The sequence below is a fragment of the Opisthocomus hoazin genome, chromosome 1, assembly GCF_030867145.1.
Source record: "Opisthocomus hoazin isolate bOpiHoa1 chromosome 1, bOpiHoa1.hap1, whole genome shotgun sequence".
NCBI lineage: Eukaryota > Metazoa > Chordata > Aves > Opisthocomiformes > Opisthocomidae > Opisthocomus > Opisthocomus hoazin.
Window position 1 is genome coordinate 96988995 of NC_134414.1, and position 24065 is coordinate 97013059.

General features: G+C 42.1%; 1 protein-coding gene across 22 annotated transcripts in view; it reads right to left on the bottom strand.

Annotated features, from left to right (window-relative positions):
- DMD (dystrophin) overlaps window positions 1-24065 on the bottom strand; it is a 1341705-nt gene that overhangs the window by 31868 nt on the left and 1285772 nt on the right. For 15 of the 22 annotated variants that reach the window (XM_075430270.1, XM_075430262.1, XM_075430225.1 and 12 more), the window contains 6 exons: window positions 16273-16439; window positions 14044-14155; window positions 8857-8993; window positions 8051-8089; window positions 3468-3533; window positions 2086-2151 (listed from right to left, as the gene is read on the bottom strand). In XM_075430270.1, the coding sequence (XP_075286385.1) occupies window positions 2086-2151; window positions 3468-3533; window positions 8051-8089; window positions 8857-8993; window positions 14044-14155; window positions 16273-16439 (587 nt within the window). Of the gene's footprint in view, window positions 1-2085; window positions 2152-3467; window positions 3534-8050; window positions 8090-8852; window positions 8994-14043; window positions 14156-16272; window positions 16440-24065 lie in introns of those variants that run through there. The other 7 variants (XM_075430166.1, XM_075430318.1, XM_075430335.1 and 4 more) reach the window with 4 other exon arrangements.

Below are 24065 nucleotides of genomic sequence, written 5' to 3' on the forward strand. Positions count from 1 at the left end.
AAATATTAATTTTTCACAACAGGCATCCTTTCCTTTTTCTAAGTAAAATTTTAAAGGCTTGCAAAGTTCCTGAATTTATACTTTTCATTAAACACTTCAACTGTGATTTCCTTCAAACAACTGCTTTGCATTTATAAACATCCTTATGCATTTTAAGTGAATTAACAGTGAAAAAGTGACATAACTATTGCAATACAACATCACTTTGCAAGACATACTCTTTTTGTGTGATTTTTAGCCTGCACATATGTTGTATACATAATTGCAATAACACTACATATGAAAATATTTTGTGGTATATATACACATTATGTCTTTATTTCCCTCCCTGTCTCCATCTATCGTGCTAACTAACTACAAACCTGGTAATCCAAAACTCATAAGAACATCAACAAATACTACTTAAGCATAACCTGACAAACAACACTGAAAGAATTACAGTTGCGAATTCATGGTGAGCTCTGATTTTGCTGCAATTTGTACCTGGATCACATTTCTTCCAAATTTCAGAATCTACAGATTCATTCTCATTTTAATAGTACAAACTGAGTAACAAACTTGATAGTCAGCGGTTAACTTCTTAACTAAATCATATTCACACAATTTTTAATTAACCAAAGAATGAGTTGAACAGCAAGAGCAAAGTGTAATATAAAAGATATTGCTTATGTATGATTTTTTGACTAAGAACACTGAAATATTACAGTGTGGATCACAGGAAATTCCATATATAATAGTAACAGCATTACCTCTATTCATAACAATACAAAACTGACATACAACTCGGAAATAAAGTTTTCATTAACTACATGAAATTATACTGATGTTACATATGTATTAGTTTTGAGGTGTCATTTTAACTTTCTCCTTTTTAAACCAACATATTCAAGCAATACACTTGGTTGCACAGGGGATTTTCTTTCAAAGTTGGTAGGTAACAAACCTATCAAGTCAAAAGAGAAACTATTTCAAAACAAAGAAATCGCTTTATTACTATCCAAGAACATCTCACAGGCCCACAACCAACCTTATAAAATATTAATGAGTTGGAATCTCAATTTAAGTGAATGAAAACTGGCCAGAGGACTATGCCATGCTACAAGAACACTACAAATTTAATAAAAAGAAGATTCTGTCTGAATTTTCAAAAAAAATCCACCCCTTAAACTGTGGTAAGGATGAGATTACCTAGAACAGAAAAGAACACTTTTAGAAAAGTTGGGATTTGAGTTTTTTCATATTTGATTGGCTTCGAATCTGTGCTACAGCTTCTCCTACACAGTTAACGAAGACCAAATTTTCAAGCGTGCTAATGACTTCTGTGCTTCCACCCTGTTTTCAGAAACGTTACTCACAGTTCGTTTTCTAGTTCTATGTCCTTTCATTCAGAGAATAAACAAGACCAAGAAAATCATGAGAGGAGAAATGTATTATCATGTCAGAAACCACAAGAAGGTCTTAGTGTGATATTAGATCGAACTACTTTTTAAAAATTAAAACATTTATTTATGACTTTACATTTAAAGTAGTACAATGAATGCTTGTCAGTGACCTGTCCAACTTAAAGTTTACTACTTCTAATACGTCACGGTGAGGATGAGCCCCCCTCGGCTTACACTTGCAATGCATCTCAGGTATTTGCAGGCCAAAGTTTTCTGTTTAGCCCCACTAACCTTTTGAACAACACTTTGCCCACCACATTTCCAGCTTGCAGCAATTTAACATGATTCAGCTTGCAGCAGAGATAGAAGAGTTACCTTTTTATCTTTGTCCTTACAACACATCAGACGATGAGCATTCTTCCCAAGTAAGATGGGAACTATTTGCTGAATAAATCAGTAATTTTTTGGAAGACGTTAGTAATTTTATTTTTGAAGGTATCAATCGTCTGTTGCATAAATTTGGTATTAAGCTATAAGCCATAAATCTAGACGCTATGAAACAAACTGAAAGAACATGAGTTCATCACTAAATTAAACCAGATGTGGTACATGACCATGCAAATTCAGCGCTACAGAATTTCATTTTGAGTTATTAACCTTCACAAGAAAACACACGTCAAAAATATTAAAACAGCCTACTTACATGCTCTCATTAGGTGAAATACTGTCATTTAGATAAGAACCATTGGTGTTCTCCATTTCTGCTAGCCTGTGGAAAAATAAACAAGACTCATTAAAATCAATTATGTTTTCCAGAAACTTTATTTGCTCTAACATTCCTGAAAGAATTAAAGAGCGTGATGTTTTTGATGAATTTAAAACTCAAATTAATTTGTGCTCACTGTTGATTACCAAAAAGCTTTGCAATAAATTATCGCTAAGGACGGTTTATTTGTTACAACGACCTGGCTAAACTCACTTCTAATTTATTAACCCTTTCTCACAGACTATATTCCACTCCTCATGATTAATTAATTCCACTATCAAAGAAAGGCCTTAAGATGCCAGGGGATTACACAAATTGCTTTCTACCTGGCAATGTCATCATCAGAACTGTAATGATCAGTCATTTCTCATTCATTTTCAACACTTGGCCCCTCAAAAATGTCCTGCATAATTCAGAAATAACTCTCCTGATCAAGTGATTTTGGGGGAGAGAAAGAGGAAGTTGGAATAACTATTTTTCATTACCTCAGCCCTTGTAAATTTGCTCAATTGGTGAAAAAATATTTTTGTATTTGTGCAGTTCACCCACTTTTCTATTCTTAAGAGCAGTATGAAAGCAGACAAGTGAACTAAAGCAGTGATATACCACTATTTTAATCCTCCAAATCAAGGAAAAATCCTGCTTGTGGTATTCCACAAGATGAATTACTTCACATTAAAATGGTACTTGAGATTCGCACGGAGTTTGGAGGTTTCTGCTCTTTGGATTTGTATGATTACAGCAGGGTGCATATTAAAAAAAAAAAAACAACCTATGCAGAATCATAGAACTACAGAATGGTTTGGATTGGAAGGGACCTTTAAAGATCATCATGTCCAATCCCCCTGCAATAAGCAGGGACATCTTCAACTGGATCAGGCTGCGCAGAGCCCCGTCCAACCTGGCCTTGAATGTTTCCAGGGATGGGGCATCCACAACCTCTCTGGGCAACCTGTGCCAGTGTTTCACTTCCTTATATCCAGTCTGAACCTACCCTCTTTTGGTTTAAAACCGTTACCCCTTGTCCTTTCGCTACAAGCCCTACTAAAAAGTCAGTAACCTGAGTGTGCAGCTCAGCAAAGACCCCACAGGACCTAAAGGCCACTTCTGAGCACATAGGTGCTCTGGCATGCAAGTTAGTTGGCAGGCTGGTTAACAGCAACCATGGACGATGCTCTGCATCCCAGAACCTGGAATGCAAAACCCCAAACTCTATGTTGCTTTAAAAAGCGCTCAGACAGCTGCTAGCCTTTGGGATTTTTATTTTTTTAAATGATTGTTTAGAGAAAGTTCTGCCTAAAGTCCAGCTGGTCTCATACCTGCTAGCATAATGTTCAATGCGTGAATGAGTATCATCATGTGAAAGCTGAGGGGACGAGGCAGGCCTATAAGGCAGAAAACACTGATTAATCACAAACAATACCCCTTTAAAAGTAAAAAAGACACTTAGCTATGCCTATACCCTCACATTCCTATGCCTTATGCTTATGCTATGTTTGATAAACAGCAAAATTATAACTCCAGGTGCTGCACGTGCCTCCTCAAGCCATCGGTGCAACGTCTTGTGGTACCACACTGGGGATTCTGACCATTTTGCAATCCATCCGTTGCAATGACTCTTCTTCACACCAGTCCCCGAGGAACCCTTTTCCAAAGGATTTATAGAAGAGCTTTTGCCCCGGTTTTCCCTTCACACCTGCCTCCTTCACTGGTAATTCTGTTTCATGCGCAGCCCTGCACCGGCTGCAAAACCTCTGCTGAGAACCTCTCCTCTGCCTCCCGCCCTGCTTCCAGCACAGCCCGCTTACAAGGGCCTTTAAGGACTACTCCACAAGCAACTAGAAATAAATACAAGAAACGTAAAATGTCTGAAATGAGCCTTTAATAATGCACTGCAGACACTGATGATTTTGCCTAGCGTCTTTCCAGAGCTGCAACCTGAACCGTAGATCAGTGTTGATGAAAACAATCCACGGGACTTCTCTCATCAATCAGAGCATTGATTCTTACAGCCTTAACTCTGGAGAACGTCATCATCGAACTATGCTGCCTACACAGCTCAGAGCGCACCCTTTGATGCTGTGCGGGATTTTGCCAGTCTGCGTGTATCAGGAGGTACTGGAATAACACAAAATGATGCAGCCTCCCAAACTGTATGACAACCTCGCATTTTAGCTAAATTCCAACTTCTCGTTATTCCACCTCTGCTGACTTTCCTTCTGGAACTCCTGACTGAGGAAGGACTTTCCCCCTCCTTTTGAACTGTTGGATACTGCGGTTCAGGCTGGGTCGGCCCAACGGGGATTGCACCGCATTGCAAGAGCAGACCAGTTTAGTATTTACTAGTTGTAAACAAAAACTGTAATAATCCTGTGGTTTGTAATGCTCCTGTGTTAGGAGTTTGATAATCTTGCAGTAAATCTACTAGATTGATCATCTTCCAGTTTACTAAACAGCCTGCAAAGAGCTGTAGAAAACTAGGATCCTTTGGAATTCATAGAGCTTTATGCTGGATACACAAAACTCATCATCATTAATGTTTCTTCTCACAGAACAGCAACGTTTTTCTCTTTAAGACATTACAGGCCAAATATCACAAATCTCATTTTGTCTGAAATGATCTTGGGCCTCCAACTGTACTTCTACCCATCACATATTCAAATTTTACCACAGCAGACCAGAGGATAAATACTCAGTTCATAGAGTTCCTCAGTACAGCAGAGGTTCATATGGATGGGCAGTTGCTTCTCTGCAACTTGATATCCTATTTTGTGTAAGAACATTGACACTAATGTGGGATGGGAGGGAAAAAGGATGCTTTTTATCTACAGCAGTGGATTATGGAGCAAGGTAACAATGTCTTTTTTGATAAATTGATGCTACCCCATTTTTTTATTTATTTGACACACAGGAGATGTTAAGCTGGTCTAAGCTGGTACTGTCAATGAAAGAAGAGGTCTTGGTTTCAACGCGCACACACGTATTGCTGCCAATACTGTCCGTCCACTGGGAAATCTATGTTAAAAGCAGCTTTAGTTTTGAGCTGGATCATTCTTCTAAGTCCCTCTTACCCCAACATCGCACCCGTATAAGGGACAGCACTCGGTGGGGACTAACTGGGCAATGAAGAGATGCCCCTTTTGGCAGCAGGGCAAGGCAAAAGACGAGCCTGACTGCATGATCACATACTTGCTGCCTTGAAACTAAGCTTCAACTTCAGAATGAACAAGGTGTGTAATATACATATATTAAAGACAACACTGTTGTGTAACTTGTTAGAGCCGACTCTGTCTCTCCGTCAGCTGCAGCCAGGGGATGAGGCAACATTTCCAGGTTTGTCTCCACTTCAGAACATACTGCAACGGAGATCTACCTCAAGCAGCTTTTTGAAAATTTGCTTAAGAAAGCAAACCCGCTGAGAAGCACTGCAGTCTTCGTGTTGAATTCAGCTGCTCAGAGGTGCACTTCTGCCAGTCTCTGAGCTAGCCTGTGCACAACTGTGCTGCACAGCAGGCTGTTGTGTAGAGATGCTCTTAGGTGCCCGTCTGTGCTAGAGCTCACTGTCCTGCCTTTCTGAGCACACACACTCAGTCCACCTAATCCGTCTGAGCAGCCAGCAAGAAGGCTGAGAGACACAGCCAATATTTATCCATGATAACGACCCCTTTTACAACAGCTCCACAGCTGTGTTTCTCAAGCTGGGGTCTACGGGAACAGCCTGGGGAGTGCCAGTCAAGTGGCGACTGCGGGGCAAACACCACCTCCTGCCATTCCCTGCATCCCCAGAGATGTGGCTGGCACGACGAGGGCACTTTCCTTGCTGTTCAACATCTCAGTCAATGCTTCATGAAAGTGTAGAATCAAGTAAACTGTATTTGTGCCACTGGCAGCTCACAGTCCAAGTAAAAAAGACACAAGTTCTCACAAAAAGCGAGCTGTCCCTTTAATGCCTGGCAAGCAGCCTATCTGTGCAAAACACTGGATAATAAGCAGTCAGAATTACTAACTTCTAATAAAAAATATATATGTATGTATTCATAAACAGTTCCATGTATACCACATGTTGCTGTCAGGCTGGCACTAGCATTGTTGAACGCTGCCAGGTTATGCTCTTCCGGAGCACTCTGAAGATTATCAGAAAACTGGCACGAAAGCACCAGTAAAAGGCAAGATCTTAGAAAACAAGGGAAAGTTTTATGGCAACCAGAGTAAGAGGTTTCACTGCTGAAGCTGGAATTGGCCCTGTAACTGAGAAACAGTTTCAAACCTGGGTAGCTCAGTAACTTGTGTTGTAAGACCAGTGGTCTAGCACGAAGAAAAGGAGCAAAGTTAGCAGAACAAAATGAAAAGCAATTATTTCCAGCCACTATTAATTTCTTAATTTTCTGCTTTCTTGTCAGACCAGACGAAAGGATTGTGCTCAGGAAGATACCCGAGCTGGTCTGACAAAAGGTGCAACCTCTCCATACAAATCCTGTTTCTCAGTATTTCTCAAGTTTTCTTAAGTATTGCACGTGAATTAAATTCCCTGTAGTATACGACAGCAAACCTTTGGTGTGAAGCTATCGGTGCAGGCATACCATGATGTTATTAATGTAAGTAACTAGAATTAAGCATGTTACGGCAGATTAATTTCATGTTATGTCAGACACGGCGATGGCATTCCATATTATCCAAACTTTCTTTAAATGCTACTTTAAACTTTGCAATTGTTCCAAATAGTAAGAAATCTAGATGCACAGTTGAGTATATAGGATGCTGCCATCATCCCCAGATGCATTTATGAATGAAGGTGCATACTAAAGTTCAAAGCCCCTTTATTTCAGTCTGGCTCCAGCCTCTGGGCATTTTCTGTGGGTGAATCCTCAACCATATGAGGTTTCCAGTACTAGATGTGTTTTTTGGTTGCTTAAATTTCCTAGAGGCAGAGCACTTCACTTGACTTCCCAATGGTTTGTGCTCCAAATGAAAATTATAAATCAATATTCCAATCTATACATTTCACTGTTGTTTATTCTACCAAAAATTCAATGAAGGTGCAAGCCATATACATTCTACCATATAGAAATATATAAAATTCTGTTTATTAGTTTCTCATTAGTTACCAATATGTGAATTAAAAATAATCCTTATTTAACATTATTCTAAAATCACCTCATCAAATGTAACATTAGTAGTAGCAAATGCCACAATGGCAAGTATATATCATCTTTAGTTTATGCTGAGGATATTACTACAACAAGTAAGACAATGCACGTGCAGGAATGGTGCAAGAGCGAAAATCCATTTCATAGCTGAAAAATCCTGCTTTTTTTAACTTCTGAAGAAAATACAGTAAACATTTCCTCATTTCAACCTGCCTTCACAAATCTTGTATCTAAAAAACTGTAATAAAATGTCCAGTGAGCTTTGGATTAATTGGGGCACATGAGTGCGTGAGCGTGCACGGTTGCACATAAAACCAAATTATAGCTTTATCTACAAAACAATGCCATTCCTGAAACTGATTTTAATCCATCAAGTTCAATTTCTATCTTTCAAAAAAAGCATTTAGTATACATTCAGAGGGATCGACACTTATTCAGAAACACAGGCTTTTAAATGACAAACTCTCATAAGCATTAGTAGGACTGCATCAAAATCTCTGTTAATTCGATGAAAATACATACTCCAGAAAGAGTATACAGTACACAATCCACGATTGCTGGGAATTCCTGGATTTATCCCATTCTACTCATTTGGGATCAAAACATTCCTTCAGAGAGTGCACCAAAGGAAATAATCATAAAGAAAGAAGGAAATGAACTTATGTAAAACTAAATAAAGAAACAAACAAACAAAAAAGTGAGGGAATGCAGCAGCAGCAGTAGCAGCAGCAGCACACTTCAGCAAAAGTACTCACGCAGAATCTACTGGCCAGAAGTTGATCAGAGTAACAGGACTGCAAGACAAAAAATGAGGAGGTGAAGAGAGAGGCAGAAGAAACTCAGCAGCAAAATAATTACAGAAAGGTTAAAAAAAAAAATCACAACAACTAAAAACAGAAATCCAACAGACCAACATGAGTGACTGTGAAGAGCAACCAACCAAAAAGTGAGAAAAAAAATTATCTAAAACTAAAAAAGAGAAAGAGAGCGCGAGAACAAGCTGCATGCAATTGCCATTAAACAACTGATTAAACTTGTAAAAAGAACCAAAGGGAACTGGGTTAACTCACTGATTTCTCCATGTGCATCATTATTGCGCTTTTTTTCCATAAAGACATCAAAGCCATTTAATAAGACTAAATTTATAGGGTGAGAAAAGAAGAAATCAGCTGGGGAGACTGCAAACACACTAGCCTAATTAAAAAAAAAAAACAAAACCATGGAAAGATACCCATTTGGAAGAAAATAAAAATTTAATGAAGAGATCATTAGTCTCCAAATTGTCGTATCAAGCTTAGAAGTTTACAAGGCTGTCAGTAAGCCGGTAAGTACTTTTCTTTTCCTAACCGAAGTTCAACCTCCTTTATAAGGACAGGTGAAAACAGATAAAGGCAATGGCAATTGGAATCCCAGCTTGTGTTTTCCTGCCAGCCAAGGTTAACAGAAATGAAAGAAATAAAGAGGCTTTATGCATTTAGGAAGTGAAGGGAGTTGGCACCAGCTGGGGAGCTCAAAGAGCATATCAAATGAATTGCTACTTAGGCACTTCAGAGCTACTCACGTTTCCATGTTGTCTCCCTCCAAGACTGTTTGCACAGGCAGGTAGCCCATTCGTGGGTGCTTTGCAAAATATCTTTTTGTTCGAAATTTGTTTTTTAGTACCTTGGCAAAGTCACGGACGTCTTCTCCTGAAGTTGTCTGAAAGCCACAAATCACAATGAAATCATCTTTCGTGAGGTTATTACAGTTTCTCGGCTGCCTCTTCCTTTGCTGGGTCACTTGGAAGAGCTGGGGCCACACCAAGCAGAGCTGCCAACGGCTTGACCTCCGGAACCGCAAATTTTATTTATTTGTCACTGTCACTTTACAATGTACAACACAGCGACGCTGCCAGTGGGGAGGACGGAGGAAAAAGGGAAGCTCCAAAGACCCCCGACAGGCTCATGCCTCATCTCAGGTGATTTCAAGAGGACAAGCATCTGCCGTTTCCTCATCTGGCTCGAGGGAATCTCTGCCTGCTTTTTGTCCAGCACTAAAATGGCCGTTAACAGAGGATACACAGCCAGTCTGTGTGTCCAGCCAGCTGCTTCACTGGCCGGGTCCCAACTCTTACCACATGCTCGTCACCTACATCTCATGGACTTGTCAGTCCACGAAAGTGAGACCCGTCCTCTCGGTACGTTCTCTTCCCAGTTTCCCTCCTCAGCCTCTTTCATTAATATTTTGATCAAAGAGAAACAAAAAGCAGGTGAGAGCTGCTGAAAGCTCTTAGATCAGTTATTTCTTCCCGTGCCTGTTTAAACTGAAGCCAGCAGGCATTTAAGATCAATACCCCGAGGAGAGTGCAATTCGCACACAAGTCTTCTGCTCCCTTGCCTGCAGTCGGCTTTCCTCACTGCCATGGAGGCCAGCAGAGGAGCGCAAAGCAGAATCAGTCTCCTAAAGACCAGAACGAGCCAGGAGGCGTTCAAAGGACGTCTGCTGGGAAGATGCAAGGCTTCTTGTGAGGCCAATTCAGAGTCGGGCGATTTTCTGAACAATTTTAATGGAAGACTTCGGTTACTCTCGTCAGGCTGCACACTCCCTTCCCTGTGCCTCGCAGAGATGCTCAACCCTGAAATAGTGCTCTTCTACAGTAAATTAAGTTCTTCCTGACCCACATAACCATATTGCTTCTCCAGTGCATCTAATTCGAAGGAAAGAAATGAGGGAAATGTTAATCTTTCTGACATTTTTTAATGAGTTCTATGCCTTCTATCTAGAGAGGAAGGAGGTGCTGGGACCTATCAGTCAAGCCAACCTTCACTGAGCTGCTGAAACACAGATGTACATATTTTTAACGATTGTCTGGGTAGAAAAATTAAGGACACCCTGAAAAATAATCTGCAGAAAGACTGAAATGCATTAACAGAAAGGACAAATATTATCCCTGTACTGACAACACCTACAAGCTTCATGTAAAGCTAGGAAGAATTTTGCTTTCTTTCCAGTCAGTCTGCCTGGCACGAAAATCATAGAATGGTAAGACTTGGAAGGGACCTTAAAGATCATATGGTTCCAACCCCCCTGCCATCAGCAGGGACATCTTCCACTAGACCAGGTTGCTCAGAGCTCCATCCAGCCTGGCCTTGAACACTGCCAGGGAGGGGGCATCCACAGCTTCTCTGGACAACCTGTGCCAGGGTCTCACCACCCTCATGGTGAAGAATTTCTTCCTAAAATCTAATCTAAATCCACCCTCTTTTAGTTTACATCCATTCCCCCTTGTCCTATCACTGCACACCCTTGTGAAAAGTCCCTCTCCATCCTTCCTGTAGGCCCCTTCAGGTACTGCAAGGCTGCTCTAAGGTCACCCTGGAGCCTTCTCTTCTTCAGGCTGAACAGCCCCAACTCCCTCAGCCTGTCCTCATAGGAGAGCGCAAGCAATGACTGGCAGCGAAGCGACACAGCAGAACCCACAAGCCAGCACAGCAGCATCTGTATTTTCAAGAAACTGAGACAATGCTTGATAATATTAAGTATCACTTCCTCAATACATCAGAAGTAAAGACATTTCGGGGAAGGGAGGGATTAAGTATGGCCAGACCACCAACGGGACTCTGGAAAGGGGATTTACTGGGGTGGCCTCGCGCCTTCCCGCTGCCCAAGGCCATCTGCAACGCCTGCTAGGAGAGCTCCTGACCGGGTTGGCACCCTGAGGGCACACAGAGCGCACCAGCTGGGAGCAGAGTAAAACTTCTAACGTTTAGTCTTGGTATAAATGCATTAAGCACAGCTTTCCATCCAGTTTGTTCACCTGTGCCATTTATAACCTTTTATTCCTGTCTTGTCTGTTTTCAACACTGTGAACGCCTTCCATTGCATTTGACTGTAATTTGGATTCAGTGTTTTCAGGTATGATAAAAAATACAACATTCTTTGCTTTGACCTTCCTGGGACTGTTACCCACCCCTCGCTCCCCTTAACCTGCTCCATGACGATCCAACAGTAACACTGCGTGTTTGCACAGAAACATCCTGATCTAGCTGGTAGCCCAAGAATCCCAAGAAGAAAATACATCTTCCCGTGACAACCAGAAGCACCAGGTACCTCTCATATAATCCAATTTCAATTTCAAAAATGTTCAAGTAGCACAAGAAAGGCAAAGAAAATGTGATTATTATGTGGACAAGATGATAGACTCAGGCTATTTTCAGCCAAACTTTCTGATTTATTCCACGGATGTTTTATTCCACATGATTTTCAGAGTAAAATCATCCAAAACAAAATTCTCAGCAAAACTGGTTTATGAAGAAGAAACAGTGCAGTTTCAGCATCCCAGCTCTCTTAAATCAAAGCAATACATAGGCAGCTGGGCCAAGCACATTCCGAAACCAAAGCTACTTCACGATTTAAGGAGAACTTTACCACCATCTGACTTTTCGCAGTTTAGTTTAAGAAAGTGCCTTGCCAAACCCCACCCCCCACCCCCAGACCTCAACCCCGACTGCAAACACTAGCTGTAGAAAGGTGTCTCAGTTTGACATGCTTCCCTCTAACAAGGTGGTTTTTATGCTAGTGTGTCACTGGTCATTAAACCCAAACAGAAAAACGATCCTACATTTAAATCCCAGTCTGGAAGTTGTCTTCTATGCTTTATTTGAGACCTCTTTAAAAGTCACCTCTCTTTGAACAATAAATCAAGCTGTGATGCTTTCAGGAGTAATTGTTGCAATTTTTCTGTCTAAATGAAAATTAGGCAACAGCCTTGCCCTTATTCTGCCTCAACCTTTTGCAGGAGAGGAAAAGTTACCACATCCCTCAGATGTTTAGCATGAGTTCTCAGTCTCCCCTAGGCAGAATTAAAGACTGTAGGGCTCCAAAACTTCCTGGAAGTAAGAGGGAGGGAGAACAAAAGTATCAAAACACTTCATTGTGCACATCGAGCTATTGCAAAGGTAGATCAAAGCAGGCATCACATGTCTTCTGTCTGCCAAAAGGCATTACAAGGTGAGAGATTTGTCTGGAGGAAGAGGAAAAAATGCTCTGCCACGTGCAAATCCCTTTTCATTCACTTAGAAAACAATTACATAGTAGACATGATAGCTTCAGTGGACGCCTTGTTCAATCACACAGTATTTAGGTTTATTTTTTCAATAGCAGCAACACAAAAAAGATCAGGGCTTGCTGTGCGTCACAGTCACATTCACTTCCCCTCCCCCCCCCCCCAGTTAATCCTTCTCTAATTCAACTGGCTGCTGGTGCAGTCAGGCACGGCACATTAGCATGGGCTGCTGGACTTCAGGATTCACAAAAAAATGTACTGGCTGTCAATGGTTCTTTATTCTGATTCAACAATCTGGATGCGGCTGCAAGTTTCTGTTCACCACTGTGTTTGCCTGTTAGCAATCCGTATTTTCAGGGAGAACAGAAACCTGCTGGACACCGTGCTGCAGCGAGCTGCTGCAGTCTGTGGGGGTGTCCTGTGGTCCTTCTCTGTCTCTCTCTCCTCAAAACACATTTTACAGACAGGTGGCAAGACGCTGGTTTGTGCACTCTGTGCACCACCCACAAATCTCCCATGTCACTTCTTAGCAAAAGTAAGGGTGGCAAACTGCAAAACAAAACTGCAGCCCGTTCAGCAAGGAGGTATTCTGCTGCGGCTGGAAGGAATGCCCTAACGCGGCTGGTCGGTCACCCTGCCAACAAACTGGGATCACGAGAGCCCGCTGCAGGAACGCCGCGACGGAGAGGTCTGTCCAGATCTGCTCGCGCTCCCTCCGACCGGCGCGGCAGCTCAGGCGCATCGCCCTGCCAGCCACCTCGGCCCCGGGCGACGGCGCCGAGAAGCAGCAGCCAGCCGACACCGACAGAAAGCCAGCAAACACCATTAGTAGAGATTCAGATTAAATACTGCCTTTTAAATGCTACAGCAGAAATTGATAGAAAATGTAAATAAACGTCCATAAATGAAAACCAACAAAAATACTGGTTTTGCTTTACTGTAATGTATCAAGGGAATATTTTTTCCTCTAAGTTTTTAAGAAAAGCTGAGAGTCTTTACTTTTGTTTTAGCCATGCCTTTTTGTCTGGATGAAGATGTAAAAACCATTTACGTACTTTAGAAACGTTTATGCAAAAGCGACCCTTTAGGGAGCTGTGAAACAAGGGTGAAGACCCTCACACCACCATCAACGTAGCACATCTGCACCATGCTGCACCGAACACCCGAGCTTCCAGTCTTCAGAAGTGAAATCTCCCTTGCTACTCTGGAGAACTGCCCTGGTATTTTACACCACCAAGCAATCACACAATACACAGGTACTACTAAATAATAAAGAACTTAAAAACGGGATCATAGAGTTGTGGGGAAAACAACTTGCTGAGAAAATCAGAAAAATCTCACACTGGTACAGAGAAAACATTGCGAGCTAAGCCACGAATGAGTATTTGCACAAATTACAGGCTTCTTGCAGGATCCATAAAGTGAACTACGGCATTGAACATGGAACAAGTCATTAGCACGCAATAATTCATTACAACACAGCATGGTACAAACAACGAACTTCAACTTACTTCAAACCATTGCAGTATCCTTTACTAAGTACCAGAAATTGCTGGCATGTATAGTATATAAAAGGTGATTTCATTATTGGGGGAGGGAGGGAAGAAAGGCCACCCAAACTCTCCATTACCTTGCACATAGGAAATGAAGCTTTTCCTTTCTACATAAGAAGGGACAGTAAGGGTCTGTAAAACAGCTACTTACTGGTGTGCAGTATTCCACCATGGGATAGTGCATTTTATGACCTTTTGCAACACGGCCAGAGAAGAAGCAACTTTGGCAGATGTCATAGTTAAAGTGCTTTAAACTTCTGTACCTAAAAGAGAAGCAGAAAAAACCATGGCTTCAGAGCTTTGTATGTGAATGCCTCATATCAGCTTGTCAAGTTTTCTGCGTCCGTAATTTCTCTTCCCTGAGATGTCACACAGTGTGCAATGCCGGGCAATGCTCCTCCACCACTGAGGGACAGGCATTGCTGCCTCGGACATTAATCAAAGATCCACACCTTCCAAAAAATTTTTAACACTGGACAACTGCAAAGATTTCTACACAATCACTCTCTCAACACATGGATGACACCACCATGCTTTTTGCTTCTATAATGCTAATTTCAGTTCTTTTGCTCTCCATCATGATTCCTAACACAGAATGTCCTGAGGAAGCAAAATTCAAGTAAGTAATGCCCTCCTCAACAAGCCACTCCAGCAAACTCCTAAGTGCTGCACACAAGGCAGGAGGCTGGTTGTGTCCTTCCTAGCACCTCTATCAAAACAATTTTCCTGTATGGCATTCCACCCATGCAAAACTCCAAACACACTTTCAGGCCATTATTCAATCTCATCAGCTCTCTGAGGCAGCTAACTGTTGTATCTGCTGTGCTGAAGTGCTTGAAAGAGCCGGAGGCATAAGGGCTGTCTTGTTCCAAAGACGTGAAGCAGTTCAGTCACAATGACCTCAAAAGAACATTGTTTTATAAGTACTGAGGCACACAGTATTAGCTTTCTAAAAGCCTCCCAATACAGTATCTTTTTGTCAAGCGTGTACACGGGGTTTCAATGACTTGCCAAGCCAGGGAAAAAAATCTGCAACAGACAGATTCCACTATCGTGATAATAGATTTGCTATATAAATTTAAGAGACAGATGAGATCAGTCAAGTAAAATTAGACGCAAACACAGAACTCCAGTGTCCATTTCCTGAGCTCTCGATGCTCAGTACAGACTATCCATTCACTTGCCATCCTTTGATTTTCCAAGTGCTGCACTTTTCAGTTCCACCTACTTGTCTTTGGCTGTTTATACAAAACCGTGTCACTAATTCAGTACTTCATAAACCGTATCTGCGAACATGAATATTAGACTTTATGGATGTGTTGAACTACTTGCACCCCATCCTTAGCTCTTCCTCAGTAATCTTTATCATTTCCCAGTTCAGATATTCAAGGAGAATAAAAGCAGAAGGAGAAGAATTTAGACGATGAGAGGAACCGCCTCACTGAAGGAGAACTCGGATTCCAAACAAAGCGATACCTTTGGTATTTCCCGTTTCCCACTGCCTGTGAAACTGCATAGCAGAAAGCACTGCCCCACTATATGTATAAAAGCAACATTCATACTTTTCCAGGTTAGAGCACAATGACGGCTTTTCTATGTAGCACTGCTTGCTGCTGTTGCCTATCTGGGTTTTAGAAACAAAATTACAGAAAACTCTTCGTAAACAACACCATACCATAGAAGGAGAAATGCCAACAGTAAAAGAAGACCGTGCATAAAAAGGACAGAAACCATACAAAGCAGCTATTCCAAAGCAAAGTGATAAAACAAGTCTAGGCGTAATTGAAAGTGAGTATTTACTTAGCCGTTAAGTGGATTCTCAACAGGCATACCAACACACAGCCATTTTACAACACAGTGACTTATTCATTGCCATAGTAACCATGGTGTCGATCCAGATGTTTAAACAGACCAGCAACATTTCCCCCACTCCAGGTTAATGTTCCACCAACTACATTCTTTCACTGAGAAACGCACATGTAGCCTTACACGTCTGCGAATTTTCAAGGCACTTCCTTGCTCTGTACCATGACAGAAGGCAACTCATTACGATCCAATTCAGAAAATGTAACTGCGTGTACAGGACACACCGAATGTAAAGAAAATAGTCTTAGTTGTGCAATCCACCAGTACTTTGGCTGAGGCACGGAAAGACTGGGACACAGAGGAAGGGCTGTATCTTAATTGACGGATGACTTCTGTTCTCTTCAACTCTCGCATCACTGTACTCAGTCTAGCTGTCACTCCCCCTCGCGCCCTCTCACAACTACCTTTTTCCCTGAACACCACAAATAAAATCAAGCACTCGATTCGCCTGGAAACAAGCAGAGCTCTGGATCCACCAAGCAGCAGCGCATACAGAAAGGGAGCGAGCTTGTACCTGAATCCAATAATCGGGCACTCCTTGCAGATGTTGCACTTGGCTTGGTGTTTGGCGGTCTCCGCAGCAGCCACCCTGTGCAAGACGGGCAGCCACACCATGGACTGCGGCTCCAGCCTCATCCAGTCCAGGAACAGGGCAGCTTCAATCTCGGGTTTGTTGTTGGCCTGTAAGAAAGACAGGGGTTGAGCACAAGTGATCTGCCTGCTACCAGACAACTAACAGTTCAAGCTATTCGTTTCCTGCCTACTCTGTACCTTTCCCTGAACATACTCCAGCTTTTCCCCCAGTCCAGCCATTCATTAAAAAAAAAAACAAACAAGCAAGAAAACCCAAAAAACAACAAAAAAAAACAAATCCAGGAACTGAACACAATTATTAACACTTCAAATCTCTCTTTCTCTTATTCTCTATTACAATAGACAGCACTACCATGTACTCTGTCACAGAGAAAATCATCCATTTACAGGATCACCTCTGATGCCTGATCTCGTGCTTCCCATCTCTCTTAACTGAGCCTGCCTAGCACTGCTTCTCACCTATTTTAAAAACAGTTTGTGTTATCCAAGCCCTAAAAATTGCACGTCTTCTGACCACAACTCCTTTCTCTCTGACATCCTTCATTATCATACTGACCTTTCCTCTAAATGCATGCATAAGGAAATCATTCAAGTCCCTTCTTCAGCCTGTTGTTGAACATTTAACTCTCTGCCTCCTTGAATGCCTCAAAATCGCTCTTCCCACCATATCACCTCTAAATTTCCTGTCATTGCCTACAAACACAATACAGTTTTGTCCCACAGAATACAATCGATTTGGCCTCATATTCCACCACCTCCCGCTTTCACCTCTTTGCCAGCAGCAAAAGAGCCTACGAAAACTTCCCGGCAGCCCCATTTCTCTGCTGCCTTCCCATCACATCCTAACCACCATGATCTTTTCAGGTATCTCTTCTGCAGTAACTTCGAAGCAGCAGAGCTGAATCCCACTGTGGCAGGCATCAAGCACAGAAAATGATACATAATCCCTACCTGGCAGCACCTACAGTACAGAAAAAGAAACAGCAAAGGGACGAGAAACACAAAGCAACGGGGGACAACAGTGATCTACCTACACAGGTGGAGATCTCACCGTCCCAGCAGACTAGCCACTGCAAAGAACAGTGCAGATTAAAGGCAAAGAGCATTAAAAGAGATTTTAAGGAAAACAGCGAAGCAACGAAGTCAGCTTTTACCGGGAACCTCTCTCCGGCACGCAGGGTGGTGCAGAGCCAGCAGGAAAGTGGTTACTTGAGAACCTGGGAGCTGCTTCCAGTGCTGAGGGCGAGGTGACGGCTCCACCGGACACAGTGAGGAGCTCCGGCAGGGAGGAGGACGGGTCCCCACAGGGAACAGCCCAAGCAGCGGAGCGGGATACCATCTCTCTAAACCATCACCACGTGCTAATTCAAATTCCTTGAGACACTTCCTTCCATGCTACCCAACAGAAACAGCATATTTATGGCCTGAATATATTTAAATCATCTGTTTTCCTTTTTCTCTGGGGTTTTAAATGTAGCCTTCTGTGGGCCAGTCTTTTATATTTCAGACTTCACAAGGCAGACTGTCTTCCTTTGTGGTTCCAAACCTATTTGAAGCACTTAAATAAATAATAAGCATTAATGTATCATGTACATGGACCAAGATGAAGAGAGGATTGAGTGCTGCTTTTTTTTATGCTTGCTCTCGGTTACTTTTCCAGTTTCTCATAAAATCTGAGTTCAGTATGACCTAGCTAAAACCTTATTCAACTAAAGACGTTAGCAACAGATTTGGAGAAAAAAACATCGTAACTGATCTAAAGGAGAGGGAGCTATAGGGAAAATCAATTAGTTGTGTGGTTTTTTTTTTTTCAAAGCTAACACTGTTTATAATCTTGACAAACTAATTAACTGATCAATACTTGAAGACTGAGAAGAATGCAAAGTCTCCTAGACAAACCCCCAGTCACAAGAAGAAAGTGGAAAAAAAACCCAGAATATCCCCTGAATAATGTATAGCATTAAAATACACTTAAAATGCAGCTGCAATATTTTGGTGAATTAGAAACAAAGAGATTTTTCGGTCAGGGCTTTCTTCTTAAGATGGTGGTTTGGGAAACCACGTAAAGATTCCTATGACTGCATTTAAGATCCCTGTGTGTGCATTTCTAGCACAGTCACACATCCTCTTTCAGCATCTGGGGTAAAAGCATAAAACCACAATGTATCTACAGTTATTCAGATAAAGCCCCTCACAATTTAATATTTGCTACAGGTCTTATATGAAATGGAATAAGCTTTTTTTTCCCCCACGCCGAAATATTTCTGAAGACTTCTGCATTAAATCCTACTCCTGTTTTTTTCATGTAGCTACAGAATTTAGGAACCTCCCCAAAGGAAAAAAGAGAGAAAAATCAAAAGTACAATGAAGTCCAGCCAACACTGGCAAGAGAGTTTGTTTGACCAGCAGACACTGCCTTCTGCTGCAGGACATCAGTGAATTCCATAGAATTAAATAAATTCTAGAACTCTCTTAAGAGAGAAAGGCATAATTATAAAATATGATCATCTATATGTCTATTTTCCAGCTAGCAGCCAGGGCAGTAAAGGGGCTGGGAAGAGACTTTCTGTGGCTCACTCAGTGAGCCAGCATCAGCCAGGAACTACACTGGCAAACCATTACCCCGCCTAGCAGACTACACTTTCTATACAGAGGTCCTCTAAGCCTCAAAAACATTTTTAAGAGGATCTCTGTAATACGCTGTTTCTAATAGAAAAACATGAAGCGTACGGAAATGCTGCAGTGCAAGCTGCCATCAGAATACGAATGAGCTGCTCAAAGTGCTGCTCTCCACTTGTAGCTGCTTCAAATTTGCAGGGAAAATGTTGCAGCGATGAAAGACTTTCCGTAACACCCAAAGATCTATTTTAATTTTGCAGTCACTGCCGATTGCCAGCAGTCCCAACAGCTGCCTACCCAGAGCCTGGCTGTACAAAACCTGTGCTCAGAGAGATTAGGTGCATTAAAATGTATCAGAACTGGTTCCGAATTACATTACATGAAGATTTAAAGCCACGTGGAGAAAAGCTGGTCAGGGTCAGACAGTATAGGACAGACAGTTCTTGACTGTTCCCTGTGCTGCTATTACAATTTTTTTAATAATCTCTAAATCCGTTAAAGGCAGCTGCTGAAGATTTTACATAAGGGAAAAAGTCTGAATTCATACAGTACGTATCTGAACCAACAAGATCAAGCTGTAAAGAATATTAACAGTTCTTCTCTTGAACACATTCCTCTGCAACTCCCAATTTTTATGGTAATAACAGTGAATCTTAAACTAAAATTCATAAAGCCCCTTCCAGCTTACAAGCAACAATTCGTTATGGGGGGCATTCAAATTCATTGAGTTCCAGACATCTGTTTTTCAGTATTTCTTTTGCAGAAACAATGGGGGAATAGGAAGCTGGGTGGTGCTACCATCTTTATGCAATACTTTGGAGTCGAATTCTCCATTTCCCCTCCCTCCCCCCCTTCCTCCAGCTAGTAGATTAAGCAATATTCTACGCTATGTTAGCTTATGTATCCATAATACGAAATATGATCCAAAATACAGTCGTTATTTTACATGAACAATGTGATGTGTTTTTGGACAGAGTCAGACAATATAGCACAAATTGTGATAAACAGAATATAGCTCATCAAAAATGTTATGGGCAGTGTAAGAAATTAATTGGAAATAAATTAACATTCTTAATTTAATACTGTTTTCCATCCAGGATGGAAAACTTTACGTTAGCCTAAGTAAATATTATTTTGGACAAGCCAAACTGAGGAATGGGATTCTTACAACTTGTTAGCGTTTAAAAATGCAGAGCAAGGCATGAACTGCAGCTCTGTCTCCCCGGAGTCAGACCAAACCCTGTTCAACCTTGTTTTCCACTCTTGAGTGGCTTACTCAGTACATTCGTGTTCCCCCCATTGCTGGCTGGTAAGAAAACAAAAACCAAGAATTTATCAGTTTCCAAGACAAGTGTTGTTTCACGGCCAAGAAAGAGAGGATTATTATAAAGGTAACTCTGGGCAGTACAAACTGCTTAAATCTGCCTCGACCCTTGGAGCAAATGCTCAAGATCATTACTTCGACCCCTTGCACTACACTTGATTGCATTGACTGCTCCAGTCAATGTTTTTAGTGTTGTGGTAAAGAGTAATAAAATACAAAAACATCAACCCAGAGTGAATTAACATGCAGTTTTATGTTATACACACTTGAAAAACACCACCTTCCCGCCTCCATCCCCCATGCCCTAAACCATTTAAAAACAGCTCTTTAAAGGAGTTCACTTGTAGGACTCCTCAAGAGTGCCCTGCGAAGTCAGGCACAGGTTCACAAAATCCTGCTGAAATAAAACTAGAATTGCTGGTTTATGACATTTACAGCATAGCAGCTTGAGGAAGGATTTGCTCCTTCCCTTAGGCCAGCTCTCCCCTATCAGACCCAAAAGCAGAAGAAATATCCTACGAATAGAAAGCAGGGCTGCCTGGATCTCTCAAACGAGATCGAGTCCCTCAACAGTAACACTGCATTTGTAAATTATTTTCATATAGACCTCTATGTAAGTACACATGGTTATTTGCACACAGTACTGATATTTCCTAACTGTTAACCCCCCTCCTGCCCCCCAAACCAACCCACCCCTCACAAAACAACAGCCTAACCAAGTCAAATCACAGCATTTATGGCCAAAGTCACTATCAGGGTGCTGGCCCAGGATTTGCAATACCCAAACTCCACCTGAAAAGACTAACAGGCCCCTATTTTGGCTTTTATTCGTCTTGAGTAAATATACTGGATTTGGACACAGTTAAGTGGTTGTAAAAAACAGGCTGATCTTGCCCTATCATTGATCAAGTAGAAACCTACAAAGGAAGACTGTACAACACAGAATATTAAAATACTTTCCTCCATCAAAGTGAAATGAAACAAGAAGGTTTGAAATGCAGATATGAATTAATGTTACATATTTCACTACTCCTTAGCTCTATCTGTACTAGTTTTTCACATCAAGTACTCTACTTCAAGTACACCCTCGGAAGAAAGCACACTTACAGCAGTTTATAACCAAGAACCAAATATCCAAAATGTTACTGAGGAACAGCAAGAGACATTTTTATCCCAGCCGCACTGTTTTTGCATCACATTTCTTAAACGTCCCAATGTCACAGCAACTCATCCAAGGCAGTGATGTGAATTCCTAGGTCCTGTTTACACTATACAAGGAAAGCATATTAATAATTTTCTACTGTGATTAAAACACAGCATGTGCGTCCTTTGGTCCGTATCAATTCCCTATCCTGTTTACCTAATCAATGTACCCATCACAGAACTAAAAGGATAGTGCTTTCACACTGCAGTAATACTGAATTCACTTGATTTTTCACGGATCTATAGGTTCCTCTAATGCAGTCTGAGCCCAGGCAGAACTACAGTCTTCAAACAGTCATCAGATCATTAAAAATATTTATTCTTTAAAATCTCAAAGCAGAAATTACATACCCCCGCCCCACGTAGGAAAGATGAGTCCCATTATACCCTTTTTCTCCTGACAATTACTGTCCGCACCCTCCCGTATATGAAGAAAACTATGGAAGGCAAGAATGGGTGCTGGGGGGATGAAAGGTAACAGGGCCGCAGCAGCGGCCACCTGCGGCAAGGGGACCTGTTCCCCACCAGCGGGCAGGCAGGAGCAGGCAGCAGGCAGGCAGTGGGCAGGCAGTGGGCAGGCTGCCACCAAGAGCGTGGCTGGGCTGCCCACCCTCCCCAGAGCTCATTCCCAAGGACTCGCCCATCAAGCTGCAGAGCAGGAGCGGTTTCCCCCTTATCACGGGGAACAGCAAACATCCCGGCCTTCTCCGCCGTTGTGCCGGCAGACAAGGCCGTTGCCAGGGCACCCAACCCGAGGGGGCTGGGAGAGCCATTTCTGAAGCACGCATTTGTTGCACACTCTGACATGACTGCAATTTATTGCTGGCTTATCATCACCAGAAAGGAAATAAAAAAAAAAAAAGCCTGAAGAAAAAGCATTCCTCACCACAGGTGTACAAAGAAAGACTTAATTTAGTTTCCACACAGCAAACTACGAATCCCCACATTATTTTTCAAAATTGAATTATCTCACTTCAGTCAAAGGAGGCTGCTGGGAGCCCCGCGCAAGACCCCCTCGGCCGCTCAGCTCCTCCAGCCGCTCCGTTCCCCAACTGCTCCCGACTCCCCCCAGCACTTGGTGCTGCCCCCCCCGGCCTGGGACCCCGTGCCCCCCACACCATCGTCTCACGCTGGAAGGATCTCTCTGCACTCCTCTCCTCCGTTTCTCCTGGAAAGGTCTTACTTCTTCCCCCACCTCCACTCCCGGCTGCTCCTTTCTTCCATGCCTCATCCCACCCACCTTTCCGTTCCCTCCATCCCTATTACTCCTACTGCTGTTCTGTTCCCTAAGGGTGGCCTTTCCCCCCACCCCGGTTTTCAGTGCCAGTAAGAGAAGGAAACCTCCTCAGGTTTTCTGATGTTCTGATTTATGAACATGTCAAAGGTTGTGCCCAGCTGTGCTTGGGCTGTTTCTACAAATGCCGGCAGCTGGATGCGGTACAGCACTCGGCCTGCTGGCATGTCCTCATTCATAATGACAATGCTGCTAACTCGTTTTATCCAAATAAACATTTATTCCAAGGTCATCTTCCTATTTTACAAGAACTGTTTTTGTGTGTTCCATCACTATGAATGTTATTGTGGTTTTCCTAGTACAAACACACGCAGAGTCAGCCTCCTTTCCAAAAAAACATGTTTTTGTCAGATTCCGAGGTCACTTTCCTTATCAGTTTTTCAACAGTGTTCTAAGTGCTGCTGCCATTCACTCGGGAAAATAAGATCCAGCGAGTCCTAATTTCCCAGGAAGGTCATTTGCACAAATGAGCTTTTGACCATGGATTTGCTGCAGCATCATTTCGTGCTGGTCTCACTTGAAAGCCCAATGCGGAACTTGAGGCTCAAAAACCACCGCAGGGTCTAACCCACCTATCAAAGTTACTATGCACAGTTTATCAGCGTGGGTTATGCACCCAGGATACGGCCCCATAAGACATTAATTTGGAAATGGGATCAAATACAGGTTAGAATTATAAAAGGTCAAGATATGAATGATGGAAATGGGAAAACAGGAATCCTGTAGAATTAATCTGTTAAAAGAAGGTTAAAAAGTACAGAAAGCAAATGTCCCATCACAACTGAACTTTGCGGGGATTTTAGAATTAGATTCTTTTCATAGTCACTATGTGTAAGACTACTTCCAAGCATTAATATTCATTGAAAAACACTTGCTGTGTTTCTGCTTGCTACAGAACTGAAACTACTACATAATGAAACTTCAGCAGCAGCAAAAAAGCAAACAACTCCCCCCCACCCCCAACCAAACGAAAAATCCCCCAGGGACAGTTAGGGGATGGGAAAAAGCACGTTTGTTCCATTGTAATGTAGAAGATGCATAGAGAGTTAATCACAGACCATACATTACCTCCCCTCCTCTACGTTTTCATTAAGCAGCTGTCTCAATCTTGTGCATTCTGCTGGTGGTTAGGATAAGGATGAATAATTCCCTTAACTCTCTTCCTCCTCAGATTAAATAATTTACAAGTTTGAAAAAGAGCCTCCAGTTCGCCATGCATTCCTCAACAGAAAGGACAGGAATTCTTTCAGTACTCTCTAAAGAAAACTGGCAC